Raw genomic sequence first — 14949 nt, 5'->3', positions numbered from 1 at the left:
ACAGTAGAATTTTGATGTATACGGATCTGTCTGACATATGCTGAGAACATAACAGGTGGCATCCATGCCTTTGCGTTAGCTCCCACTGCGGAGTAAGTACTCTAAATAATGAAAAATGTGAGGTCATCCACATGAATGCTAAAAGGAATCCCTTAAACTTCTGTAACACGATAAATCAGTTAAACCTAAAGGTCGCCAATTCAACTAAATACCTAGGAATTACAATTACGATCAACTTAAATTGGAAAGAACACTGAAATTGTTATGGGGAAGGCGAACTAGAGACTGCTTTTTATTGGCAGAAGACTTAGAAGATGTAACAGATCTACTAAAGAAACTGCCTACATAACGCCCTTCCATCCTTTTTGAGAGTACAGCTTCGTCGCTTGGGATACCTAACAGATAGGATTAATTGAGTATATTGATTAAGTTCAAAGAAGGGCAGCACGTGTTTTTTTCCGAGAAATAGGGGACGGAGTGTCACAGACGTAATACAGGACTCGGGATGGAAATCGTGAAAACAAAGACGTTTTTCTTTGCATTGGGATCTTCTCACGAAATTTCAGTTTTTTGTTGGCGCCCACCAACACAAGGTCGAACGATTATCACGATAAAATAAAGGAATACAGACCTCACACGGAAAAATATAGGTGTTCGTTTGTCCACGCGCTGTTCGAGAGTGAAGTAATAGATAATTTGCCAGGCACTAATGCGTGGTTTGCGGAGTAGTCATTTAGATGTAGATGTAGATGTAGATCCTTCACGCGTCATTGCGAGGAGCCAACGTAGCGTTTCCAGAAGGGTTGGACAGCATGCATGTTAAACGTCACTTCGCTCCCACCAATCTTACAGCCTCCATTGTTGGAACATACACCAACTGTGCCCAGTGTATACGATATTCCACCTCGACGTGTATGGCCCATGTAGTGAGTGTGATCTGGTACAGAAAGCTTCATGACTCGAGGGACCACTCTCCAGCGAGCTCCACCACCTGTCACATCTCAGCAGGGCACTGCCTAGCCACGTATGCAGTTTTGCAATCCTACTGATCTGCCCTCCCTCATGCGGCGAACAATGAACCAGGCTTCTTAGAAAGATAAACTGTTCCTCTTGTCTGCACAATGGTCACATTTGTGAGTCATGCAATACAGGGGTTGTAGGGGGTGATACATGGTCCTCCAGCAACCAAGGTTCTGTTGACTTGAAAGCAAATCGCATGAGAGGTATTACTGTAGGCTCTGTCTGGTTTCTTCCATCAAGCTGACTGTTTGTCATTTCAGCATACCGGGACTCTGAAGTGTGCAGGCACATTCCTAATTCAGTGTAAAGTTCGTATTGGTGATCAACTTGTAGGCCTACCTCTAATTTGGTGAACTTTAGTCTGTAGCTCAGGTACAAGAAGATATATTCAAGGCGGCAACTTGTCACTTTCTTTTTCTTCTTTTCATTTTAGCGTGTGCTATGCCGAGACAGTTATTGTTAATGCAATACCTCGTATGTGAGGAGTGCTTTTCTTTGTTAATGTTTACCTTAGGTTACTTCTGTCCCTGGAAGTCCGTCTACACGTTGTGATGTACTGAGCAGGAAAAATCAATTAGTGTCCGAATGAAATGTGATTGTGTTGCAGGTGTGGAGGATGCAGCCGCCTCCAGTCTGGATCGCCTCAGCCTCATAGTGCAGAGCATCACTCCAGAGCAGTCCAGGCCATAGCCCAAAGACGTGGACATCTCCAGCCTGGAGAACATCAACCTCATAATGTAGAGCATCACTCCGGAGCAGCCCAGGCCATAGGTAAAAGATGCAATCATCTCCTGTCTGGACCATCTCAGCCTAATAACGCAGAGCATAACTCCAGGGCAGTCCAGTCCATAGCCCAAAGGCATAGCCACCTACCATCTGGACCACCTCTGCTTTGTAGTGTAAAGCATCAGTCCGGAATGGTACAGGACATTGCACAAAGACGCAGTCGCCTCCTGTCTGGACCACTTCGGCACAACTACAGAACAAACCAAAGATGAAGCTGGCTACGACTCGGACTACCTCAAATTCGTAGAAGTGACTATGACACCAGCACTGTTCAGGCGATACCGCAAAGACGCAGCCATCTTCCGTCTGGACCACCTCAGCGAAATAGTGCACAACATCATTTCGGAGCAGTCTGGCCCGTGACTCGAAGATGAGCGAACTCCAGCACCAGCAGCTTCAGCCTCAAAGCTTAGAGCATCACTTGACAGCAGTCAGGGCTGTAGCCCAAAGACTTTGCCCCCTGTAGCACGGAGAATCTGAGCTTCATAGCGGAGATGTTCATTTCAAAGCGGTAGAGTCTGTAGATCATTGCAAAACGCTAGTTCTATTTGTGAGACTGGACATAAATAATATGTCTGTTCCAGGCTTTTGCTCGACGAATGCCCTCTTGGAAGAATACTATAGCTGAGGCCAATGTTTCTAATGTGGAGTGTATTGGTGCTCATCTCACTCTGCGATCTAGCTCTCTTACAGGAGGAACAGTCAGTGGAAATACACTCAATATAAAAGCGAAATGAGATGCCTACAAAACACAGAAAACTACATATGTTCAGATAAGGAAAAACTGGAATATTGTTACATAATTTACTTTTTGTGTCTGTATGTAACACAGTTCAAAGAATAACAACACTCCGTAATCAGTAACTACAACTTATTTCGGAAATTTCACTTTATCTTAAGGCAATTGCAGTAGATTACAGAGCATGGTTCGTATGACGCAACGCCGTCCCATGTTCAACCATAATCGAATTTCCCGTTGGAAAACATAAAATAACAGTGACTTTACAAACAAAACCCGTAATAAACTCTTTCCAGACATCTGACGACATCGTGATGCTGTTTTATAGACCAGCTTTCCGGTCACTGTGGCAAGTAGGTGGTGTATTTACTGCTGGCTTCGTGATATATTCAGATCTTATGTACTGACGTTTCATACTGCTCAACAACGTGATAGGACTCGAATATTGATTGAATGGCAGGCCGTTTTATTGCCGATAGGTTTTATTTAAGTTTATTTTGGTTGATGTCGAAGTAGTACTGTTTTCACTGCGCGTGGTGCCAAGTGAGAGCTGGCCTGACTCAGGCCGCCATGCTACTGCTGAGTGCAGCGGGGCAGCCTCGCGACTGCTGTTGGGTATCGATGGCAACCTAATCGATAGGGCACCACATCTGATTCGTGCTGGCAGGCAGGTTCACAATTTAGAATGCCTCTTGTGTTTTCCTCTTAAAGGTAATAAGTTTCCGAACAGCCACACGAGGTGCTCTAAGTTGCACGTTTTTGCCGCACTCACTGCACTGTTCTTACATCACTCAGTTGCTGTGTTGTTCAAACCGTATGAGCATCTCATGTCCCGTCAGACCCGTGCTTAAGAGATGTGCAAATAAGAAGGTGAGTCTGTGATGTGTCCTGTGCACACAGACGGAGGGAGAGAGAATACTTTGCGTTGCCGCCCGTGTTCTCTCTGTCTCTTTCCCACACCATACGCTACAATCATTGTCAGTCCTGTAACTGACAACGCTGGGATGCGCACCCTGTGTGTCACCGTTCTTGCCTCAAAAACTTACTCTAAATAATAAAGCGCTGCGGCTGTGGCTTGTTTATATAATACATTTGTTTCCTTTGCATCACCTACAATGAACACTAAAATCTTGGCCATACCTAAACCACCACGAAAATCGATGCACACTCTGCAGCGCTCCAGGCTGGACCGTCCCTTGCTTCTTGCTGTGCATCGCCTCGCTATGTGCAGCCCCACTCTTAACAGGTCGTCCCATCTCACAGAGGTACACAGTTGCGCACTCGCAGCAGTACATCTGGGACGTGTGCTACTTGTAGATAGCATCCTTCGTGGAGGCCCGAGCATCATCGATTTTGATTGTGCTTCAGTAGGACAAGAAGCTTTTTCCAGATGTTCTCTGACATCCTGTATGTACAGTAAGAGCGAGGTGACCTGTTACACATTCTGCTCCTCACTTTTGGTTTCATATTGTACTGTCACAATGTTGTGCATCAAGGCCACTGCTGAAAACAGATAGCGGTATCTATAGTTCTGTCTTCGAGCTTTCTGTTTCACTGATCCAGTGCGTCCTCTCGATTAACGATGAGAGGCCTAATTCTTTTGCTTATGGCAATCGTGAGAGAGGGCAGGGTATGTATCGGCGGAGGGAGCTTTCCCCTGCACTGTGTGGCGAGAGGGCCTCCAGGTTTTCCGGAAATTTCCGAGCGGAAGAAAAGCAGCAGGGCTTCAGGAAAGCAAAAGTGGTTGGAACATTGGTTGGTGTGACAACACGATGACGCTGCCACGTACCCAGAAACGTTCTCCTGGAGATGATAACTGCTGTAGTAACCAACGGTGGCTAACACAGAGTGACTTTAAAGAACTGCTGTGTAGATGCCTGTAGTCCTGCACCATCCGTTGTGCGTGTCACCCGGGCGGGCTAGGTATCTCGACCTCACGCTTTCCATTGACCACCACCAAAGGCGGAAATACGTTTTCGTTCAGCTCCCAGTAGCTAGATCAGTGGTTCCGAACCTGGGTCTAATTACCTGAGGGGTGAAATTTAATTTTCTAAGGGATAAAACCGAAGGATTCGGTTGTGTCTCAGTCAAGAGATTAAATATTTTTAAAAGGTTATTACTATTGTCATTATTTCATAAGACTGCAATAGTGATTACATATTTTGTCAATAACTATCTTTTCTTTCGAGTACTAGCCTCAATTCGTGACACAGCATAGTGGAAGCTACGAATGTATGAACAACGTCTTCCTGACTTGGTCCACCCAGTACACACATACCATGTGACATGCGTATATGATAGAAAAACTAAAATATGCTTAAATATCTGATGAAAATGCCTATCTGCATTGTAAATAGGTCCTGAAACAGGTCAGAAAATGCTTCATTATTCATTTCGCAACAATCAAAGAAGTAATTGACAACTCACACAGCAGTAACCATGTACCATACTGTTGTATGGCCTACGCGGTGTTATTGTTATTAGTTGTGAGGCACAAAGCGCTGGCAGTCTGAAGTCTTTAAATTTCTACCAATTTAGAAATAAGGAGTTCAGCTATGAGGTGACTTATAAACAATAGAACAAAATGTTCACATGTGTGTGAATTCCTAAGGGACCAAACTGCTGAGGTCATCGGTCACTAGGCTAACACACACACACACACACACACACACACATTCCCGAGAGAGGACTCGAACCTCCGGCGGGAGGGGCCACGCAATCCGTGTCTTGGCGCTTCAAACCGCGCGGCCAGTCCGCCCCGTAAACAATATACAAAAGTATACTTCACACTACGTCATGTGGTTGATTTTAAATGGGTATGTAGAGTTTGTCTGAAGGAAGCGTCGGTAGGGAGAAGCCTGGTGCACACCAAGCATGTTTAGTAACGAGTGGCCTCCCGCAATATGGATAGTTGGGTTACTTTTCTGAGCAGAAGCTGCAGGTATCACTCCGTAATGCACTGAGAATTGCTATAAAATAACGCTGTTGTAAATAAGCAGTGCCGGTTGTCTTACTGACTTAGAACAACTATCATTTATTTCTTTGTTATTTTAAAAATGAAAGTACTCGAATAAAATTTATTTTCATTCTGAAGTTCAGTTAGGCGCTAATTTTGACGATGGTGAGGGAAGTGAGACGCACTCAGGGGTAATGGTTCAAAAACGTTGGGAATCGCTCATCTAGATGCTGTAACAGGTCTTTAGAATGTAATGATTTCAACTCAATTTTTCACAGAATTATCAATGAATAGTTGCACTATAAATTCAGCTTAAGTGTGTAGCTTGTCCGGTATTATAAACTGTTCATTGGGTCATTAAGACTTCTGATCTATTGTTTGCTGTACTATTTATTTGGCATTCGACTATTTATAGAGAACATTCCTTGACAAGTTATTCCCTACTGGGAACACATATCACTGTAATAACTTCCCAAACCATGTGCTTATGGACGAATGTCTTCTCAATCTGTTACTGCCCCCTTCATTAACACAATGAAAATACTTTGATGAAAACGGATCTCGAAATTATACAGATTGTGGTTAACAGTGGATTTATTACGTCTTGAGTTCCTTAAGAGGTTCTCAGAGAGTCCACTCAGAGTACATAAACACGCAGACTATTTACGTTTTCAAGTGAGTTACCCATTGAGGTTTCTTTTTTATTCCATTCGGCCGCCCTAAAGAAATATACTGCACAACACTAATCGCAGAACAAATACTCGCCCCCAGTTTTCCACACCCTGCTCGTTCTTCTTCGCTCCATGGGCCGAGCCCGCAGTCCAACTGCCTACGCACCTCTTCTGTAAGGAAAGACACACGACAACATCCCGTCATCTTCAGCCATTTTCAGTCGCCCTGTCTAAAGTTGAGGTACAGAGTTGACCGACGTACCATACAGCGCAAATGGAACTGAACTGCAGACTTGGTACAGCATTTTTCAAAACCACCATATATGCATTATAAATTGACATAAATTCTATGTTTTCCAGTGGCAAAACAGATTATTTTAGAACACTTAAAGGCGCTGCGTTCATGAGAACTACGTTAATGAAGTAAGATCCAAGAAAGTCACATCAAGATACAGAAGGCTCCCCGAAATGAGTTCTAGTGACAAGTAAATATAAATTTCAGTGACTAGTTACGGAGTGGTTTTGGTGCTTTACTATCTTATCTAAATATGTATCAATAATGGTATAGTAAAAGTGTGGAAGTTTGGGTGGCTCTGAGTTTCCAGTTGCTGCTTCGATTTTAATCAACACAAGTTTGTAGTGGTAGCTTTACACAAACTCATTTGATCATGAGTTCGTCATCAATATCCATCAGTGTTATGGGGAAGGGATGAGAAGAGACAGCCATATTCCAGATGAGATATCTTCATGTCTGGCAGCATACACGAAAGAACACTATGAAATATTTTGGTATCATTAAACGCAAGAACAAAGGCTCAACAGAAACAGGAATCATGGAATGAGAGTGATCCAATGTTTACTGCAGAGTGCGGCAGTTTCCGACAGGCAGTGGTGTCTCTCCTCGTACCAGGTGATTCGGGGCCTGGACCAGATGCTCCATCGTCCTAAACAAGCGAGAATCGGGTGTCCGGAAAGACTTACGCTATTTTTGCAAGTAGTGTTCTACTATAGTGCAAAATGCTCAATTCTACATGTAATGTCAACTCAGAGAAAATCTGTAAACAGTGTGTTAATTTCTTGTATTATTTTTTTACAACATGTTAAAAGAAATTATGAAATCTGTTTGTGTAGTTCCAGATTCATTTATTTCCTGCTAATTCAATCACGAGCACAATTGCAATGCCTGACATGCTATGCTCTGGCAGTATTCTTAGCGCAGTATAAAACTGCATAACAACTGAACGGTACAGGCAAATAATTCGTCGACAAGATAGAGTTTCTTGACTGAAATGACCACCCATAGTTCGCAGCTCCGCAGCCTCACACGACACCCCAAGGAAATCCACAACACCTTTAAACTGAAATTCTTATGGTTTTGCAGCAGGACACGGAAAAAGCAAAGTAATTCGTAGATTTGTTTTTGCAGGAGACCCACCTTGAGTAAAACACAATTTCATCTTTTCTTTTGTTTCCCAGACACGTTTTGCTGAAGTTTCAACATCATCATTGCGCTTTCATTTTCTTTTTATTAAACAGGAAAAAATGCTGTTTACTTTTTGTATCCATACAAATTTGAATTTTTAAGACAGTATTTACAAATTTGGAAAGCAAAGTTTTGTATATATACACCTACCTTGTTACCACACACTGCGGTTTTCCTGGGTTTTTGTGTATTTTATTAAGCTTGATTTATCTCACAGTTTGTCATCTGCAATCATATAGAACGTATAGCAAAATTATTTACCTCGAAATATTCGAGCTGAGAATGCTATGGTCAGGTCTGACATTAACTAATTCTATGTGGAAGATTATGCAGGTGTGTGTGTGTGTGTGTGTGTGTATGTATGGAGAGAGATGGGGGTTGGGCAATGTTTATGGGTTGGTACTTTCAGATGGTCCTTTGAAGGCAAAGAGTAGAGTGCCGTTGCAGATAACTGTGTACTCACTTATTATATAATAAATGAAAGGCACCAGTTTGCTTTTATTCCACAATATTACTTTCATTGTTAACCGGTTTTCAGCTTGCTAGGCTATCTTAGACATTTGTTGTTGTTGTTGTCTACAGTCCTGAGACTGGTTTGATGCAGCTCTCCATGCTAATCTATCCTGTGCAAGCTTCTTCATCTCCCAGTACCTACTGCAACCTACATCCTTCTGAATCTGCTTAGTATATTCATCTCTTGGTCTCCCTCTACGATTTTTACCCTCCACGCTGCCCTCCAATGCTAAATTTGTGATCCCTTGATGCCTCAAAACATGTCCTACCAACCGATCTCTTCTTCTAGTCAAGTTGTGCCACAAACTTCTCTTCTCCCCAATCCTATTCAATACCTCCTCATTAGTTACGTGATCTATCCACCTTATCTTCAGTATTCTTCTGTAGCACCACATTTCGAAAGCTTCTATTCTCTTCTTCTCCAAACTAGTTATCGTCCATGTTTCACTTCCATACATGGCTACACTCCAAACAAATACTTTCAGAAACGACTTCCTGATACATAAATCTATACTCGATGTTAACAAATTTCTCTTCTTCAGAAACGCTTTCCTTGCCATTGCCAGTCTACATTTTATATCCTCTCTACTTCGACCATCATCAGTTATTTTACTTCCTAAATAGCAAAACTCCTTTACTACTTTAAGTGTCTCATTTCCTAATCTAATTCTCCTAGCATCACCCGATTTAATTTGACTACATTCCATTATCCCCGTTTTGCTTTTGTTGATGTTCATCTTATATCCTCCTTTCAAGACGCTGTCCATTCCGTTCAACTGCTTTTCCAGGTCCTTTGCTGTCTCTGACAGAATTACAATGTCATCGGCGAACCTCAAAGTTTTTACTTATTCTCCATGAACTTTAATACCTACTCCGAATTTTTCTATTGTTTCCTTTACTGCTTGCTCAATATACAGATTGAATAACATCGGGGAGAGGCTACAACCCTGTCTCACTCCTTTCCCAACCACTGCTTCCCTTTCATGCCCCTCGACTCTTATGACTGCCATCTGGTTTCTGTACAAATTGTAAATAGCCTTTCGCTTCCTGTATTTTACCCCTGCCACCTTTACAATTTGAAAGAGAGTATTCCAGTCAACATTGTCAAAAGCTTTCTCTAAGTCTGCAAATGCTAGAAACATAGGTTTGCCTTTTCTTAATCTTTCTTCTAAGATAAGTCGTAAGGTCAGTATTGCCTCACGTGTTCCAACATTTCTACGGAATCCAAACTGATCCTCCCCGAGGTCCGCATCTACCAGTTTTTCCATTCGTCTGTTAGGAATTCCCGTTAGTATTTTTCAGCTGTGACTTATTAAACTGATAGTTCGGTAATTTTCACATCTGTCAGCACCTGCTTTCTTTGGGATTGGAATTATTATATTCTTTTTGAAGTCTGAGGGTATTTCGGCTGTTTCATACATCTTGCTCACCAGATTGTAGAGTTTTGTCAGGACTGGCTCTCCCAAGGCCGTCAGTAGTTCCAATGGAATGTTGTCTACTCCGGGGGCCTTGTTCCGACTAAGGTCTTTCAGTGCTCTGTCAAACTCTTCACGCAGTATCGTATCTCCCATTTCATATTCATCTGCATCCTCTTCCATTTCTATAATATTGTCCTCAAGTACATCGTCCTTGTATTGACCCTCTATATACTCCTTCCACCTTTCTGCTTTCCCTTCTTTGCTTAGAACTGGGTTTCCACTCTTGATGTTCATACAAGTGGTTCTCTTATCTCCTAAGGTCTCTTTAATTTTCCTGTAGGCAGTATCTATCTTACCCCTAGTGAGATAAGCCTCTACATCCTTTCATTTGTCCTCTAGCCATCCCTGCTTAGCCATTTTGCACTTCCTGTCGATCTCAATTTTGAGACGTTTGTATTCCTTTTTGCCTGCTTCATTTACTGCATTTTTATATGTTCTCCTTTCATCAATTAAATTCAATATTTCTTCTGTTATACAAGGTTTTCTACTAGCCCTCGTCTTTTTACCTACTTTATCCTCTGCTGCCTTCACTACTTCATCCCTCAGAGCTACCCATTCTTCTTCTACTGTATTTCTTTCCCCTATTCCTGTCAATTGTTCCGTTATACTCTCCCTGAAACTCTGTACAACCTCTGGTTCTTTCAGTTTATCCAAGTCTCATCTCCTTAAATTCCCACCTTTTTGCAGTTTCTTCAGTTTTAATCTACAGATCATAACCAATAGATTGTGGTCAGAGTCCAGATCTGCCCCTGGAAATGTCGTACAACTTAAAACCTGGTTCCTAAATCTCTGTCTTACCATTATATAATCTATCTGATACCTTTTAGTATCTCCAGGGTTCTTCCACGTATACAACCTTCTTTCATGATTCTTAAACCAAGTGTTAGCTATGATTAAGTTGTGCTCTGTGCAAAATTTTACTAGGCGGCTACCTCTTTCATTTCTTAGCCCCAATCCATATTCACGTACTATGTTTCCTTCTCTCTCTTTTCCTACACTCGAATTCCAGTCACCCATGACTATTAAATTTTTGTCTCCCTTCACTATCTGAATAATTTCTTTTATTTCATCATACATTTCTTCAATTTCTTCGTCATCTGCAGAGCTAGTTGGCATATAAACTTGTACTACTGTAGTAGGCGTGGGCTTCGTATCTATCTTGGCCACAATAATGCGTTCACTATGCTGTTTGTAGTAGCTTACCCGCATTCCTATTTTCCTATTCATTATTAAACCTACTCCTGCATTACCCCTACTTCATTTTGTGTTTATAACCCTGTAGTCACCTGGCCAGAAGTCTTGTTCCTCCTGCCACCAAACTTCACTAATTCCCACTATATCTAACTTTAACCTCTCCATTTCCCTTTTTAAAATTACATTTAGTAAGCCGAAAACCGGTTAACAATAAAAGTAATATTGTAGTACAAAAGGAAACTGGTGCTTTTCATTTATTATAATTTTGTTCTACCAAGAACCGACGGAAAATTCTGTTAACATTTATTATATGTTTTCCTTAACTACGGCTGTTGTATTTGATATTTTTCTCCAATTTTTAGGTTTTTCTAGGGGGTGGCTGCTGAATTTAAGGATTTTTAAGTTAGTGGTAATGCGCGTTGGGCTGTGTTTCGTGACCATAAGGTGTTCAGCAGAGGTACAATAACAGCTGTTATTTTTAATGCTCTTCTGTATTCTGTGTAGGCCTGTCTGGTGTTGTATATGCGTACCTATTTGTCTGTCCTATATAAATTGATTTTCAGTCCTGGCATATCAATTGGTAAATACCAAATGTGCTGCGTTTGTCTGTGCTTGTATTGGTTTGGTTGCCTGTTGGTGGCCTATTTTTGGTCCTTGTTTTTTTAGTGTGTTGCCTGTTCTTCTTTTGATAGTCTGTAAACAGTGAGAGAGAAAGATACGAAGCGCAGGTCTTCACAATGAAGAAAATGAGGAAACCAGAAACAGTAAGTGAAACGCATTGCAAAAACATACACACACACTTACTCACACGGTAGGCCAGCCGGTGTGGCCGAGTGGTTCTAGACGCTTCAGTCTGGAACCGCGCACCGCTACGGTTGCAGGTTCGAATCCTGCCTAGGGCATGGATTTGTGTGATGTCCTTAGGTTAGTTACGTTTAAGTAGTTCTAAGTTCTAGGGGACTGATGACCTCAGATGTTGAGTCCCATAGCGCTTAGAGCCATTTGAACCACACACGGTATTCCCCATAGAATTAGTAATGGCAGACCTAGCCACAGCATTTATAATCATAAAACTTACTGGTAAATAATTTTTCTACATTAATTTCTGTATGGTTGCAAATGAGAAACTTTGGAATACAAAAAAAGAACAGGAAAACCACAGGACGTGGTAATAAGATTTATATACCAAAAAACTTTTGTTTTTAGAATTTGTAAATAACGTCTGAAAAACTCAAATTTGTAAGTGAACAAATAATAAAAGCATTTTTCCTGTTCAATTTAAAGAAAATACAAGCCACTGATGCTGCTGAAACTTCAGCACAACATGTCTGGGAAATACAAGAAAACATAACGTTGTGCTCAAGTTGGACCGCTTCCGAAAACAAATTTATTTATAAAGCAAGCACAGACAGAGGAGCTTCAGCCTCAAGATGATAAAATAATTCGTTTTGTGTCACATGTGTGCTTATACAAGCTGACACATTTAAACACACAAAACAGACTGCACACGAAATTACTTGGCACACACCTGCACAGATGGCACGGAGGAGGATGTGCAGCTGAACACCAAAAGCCTGGTCAGAAGCAGAGCTCGTAAGCTACAGGTAAACGATGTTATTAACAGGTTAGACCAGTAGGGGCAGACTAGAGTGCTGAATAAGCAAATCGGCACATAAACAACAGTACGATAAAGCATTTCTGCACAAGTGCCAAATAATTTTGTGTTAGCTGCACTAAAAATATTTTCAATCTAGCCATTACTTAAAATTTTATCTATATCACTATAGGTGAGACCGTCCATCCTTTCAGCATTAGATATGCTTCAACATTCTATTGACTCTTTTGTCTACAGCTTAGTTCTGTAGGTATCACCAATCGTTTTCAACATTATAAACAGAAAACAAAGGTAAAAGATAATAATGTTTATAGGCATTGTATATTCACGAGTCCCAGAATGTTTTCATAGAAGGTATGTGGAGGACAGCGAACTGTTTGTTTACCAAGGTGAAATTAAAATGCAATTAGAAACATGATATAAACAAGAAAGAAAGAAACGTCGTCTTCATGTTAAGATTCACTATATCTTAACTTATGTAAATTCCATCAATTCTCTATTAAAGGTAACTTACATCCCATTGCTTTCATTTGATAGTTTGAGAGCATCACCCCTGAACAGTGGCCAATACAACAGCAAATAAAGTGGGTGGATAGTAGATTTGAAGGAGACCTAACATCATTGGGCACAGGAGTCATTAACGAATGTAAAACATGCAGTGACTTGATATGAACGTTCTTGAATCAATACTGGTCCAGTATTACACAAAACAGGGTAACAAGTGAAATATTTGAGTGTAGAAACTATGCTAGTAGTGGCAGTGGTAGCTATAAAGAATTTTTACAACACTATAAGAAAAAGAACATGTACTTAACGGACCTATTAAAAGAGTCAGACCTTATATCGATAATTTTACTTAAATTTACGAGTCAGTACAGCAGAAGCTTATCAGTGTAAAGAAAGATGACATCAGTAACCTAATGGACGTCCCTGAGCAATTAGATTGACTGTCTGGCAACAGTCAAGGGCAGGATAGGTGGGCAAAGAACAGGTGGCGGATAGACTGCCATAATGACAGCGAGACAAGCCAGCAGCAGTTGTATGGGACAGGACCAGAGCATGTCGTGGTTGGGAGGAGAACAGATCACCACCACCAGCATCCAGCTGCAGCACATTCCATGGAAGGAGAGGAGCAATACAGAAGTATATGAAAAGAGGTTGGTATTATGGAGCAAACAGAAAACATCATAATAATTATGTTCCTGAGAGATACAGGTATCATACATAGCTGGAATATTAGAGAACAGTTCGGACTTGATGCAGTCGCAATTGGCCAAGTATTATGGACCATTCATAAGATTTTTCGGATATGATAAATGGAATGGGATAAAAGCTACACTCATAGAAGAAAAGGCAGGAAGTAAAAGAAAATGAAGCACAGAAAATGAAACAACAGTGATTCTAGATTCTGGTAGCAAAATCAGTGCTGCCTCAAATTTGATACAGACAGGTGCAGATGTTCTTAGAATTATCACTTGAAGGTGTTCAAGTATTTACAGGATATGGGTCTAGAAGGAAGCTTATAAAGAAACAGATTTCATTGCAGTTTAAAATGCAAGACAAAAAGTTTTCAGAAATGCCATAGTGATCCCTGGATTACGTATCAATTTAGTTTTGAGAACATAATTGCTGATTGTGATTAGGGCAATGATGGATTTTGATGAGGCTATTCAAGGTGACAAGGAAGAAAATATATTTAGGTTTCAGGAAAATGAGGCCACACAAAGTGACTTGATGACGCTAGGATACATATTCTGAGGGAACGGATGTACAGGAACCTTGGACTAAAAGAGAACGCTTTTGTATGTGGGCGGTGACATCATCTAAAGAGGTCGACATAGAAGTCAGTAACAGAGAAAAGATCGCATGTATTGAAGTGTTATATGAGGACAAGGTAGGTGAACTAGAAGAAGTGCTCCTTCAACAACATATAGCGTTTATGAAGGAACCAGGGCATATGACAGAGTATGAGTATTGTTTCCAGATTAAGCCACATGAGCTATTTAGCTTTAAACCATTTTCTATTCCGCTGGCTGAAGAGAAGCAGTGGACAGAGAGACAAAAGTAGTGATAGAGTGGCGAACCACTGAGAGGTCTCAATGTAATTATTTCTGTTCTGTTGTCATTGTCCCAAAGAAAGATGGTTCAGTATGGATTACATTAGATACAGCAGTCATTATACGACAAATTGATAGGCCTGAGGCACTAGAGAAACTTGAACAGAAGTTCAATGGTGTCAAATTATTAACAAGCATAGACGTAACAGACAACTTCTGGCAGATTCCGCTAACAGAAAGTTGACAAACGTGCACTGAATTCATTTATAGGGGACGAAGTTATTAGTTGAAAGTATTGCCGTTTAGCTTAAAGATATCTACATCTGATTTTATATCTATGCTAGACAAGGTTCTGCGAGAGTGGCTATTAAACAAAATTATGGTGCACATTGATGGCATTTTGATTGTTGCTGGTAATTGAAAGAACCACAGTGACA

The 14949-nt window shown here is 41.0% G+C and overlaps 1 protein-coding gene across 1 annotated transcript in view; it reads left to right on the top strand.

Moving 5' to 3' along the window:
* Window positions 1-7294, top strand: part of LOC126284788 (transcription factor SUM-1) — a 515007-nt gene extending 507713 nt beyond the window's left edge. The window contains exon 5 of the mRNA XM_049983951.1: window positions 1628-7294. Coding sequence (XP_049839908.1) covers window positions 1628-1710 — 83 coding nt within the window. The 3' untranslated portion in view covers window positions 1711-7294. The remainder of the gene's footprint in view (window positions 1-1627) is intronic.
* The last annotated feature ends 7655 nt before the right edge of the window (window positions 7295-14949 follow it).

This window comes from Schistocerca gregaria, chromosome 8 (genome assembly GCF_023897955.1).
Source record: "Schistocerca gregaria isolate iqSchGreg1 chromosome 8, iqSchGreg1.2, whole genome shotgun sequence".
Taxonomy (NCBI): Eukaryota; Metazoa; Arthropoda; class Insecta; order Orthoptera; family Acrididae; genus Schistocerca; species Schistocerca gregaria.
Note: the sequence above shows the minus strand (reverse complement) of the source record. Positions and strands in the feature narration are given on the sequence as shown.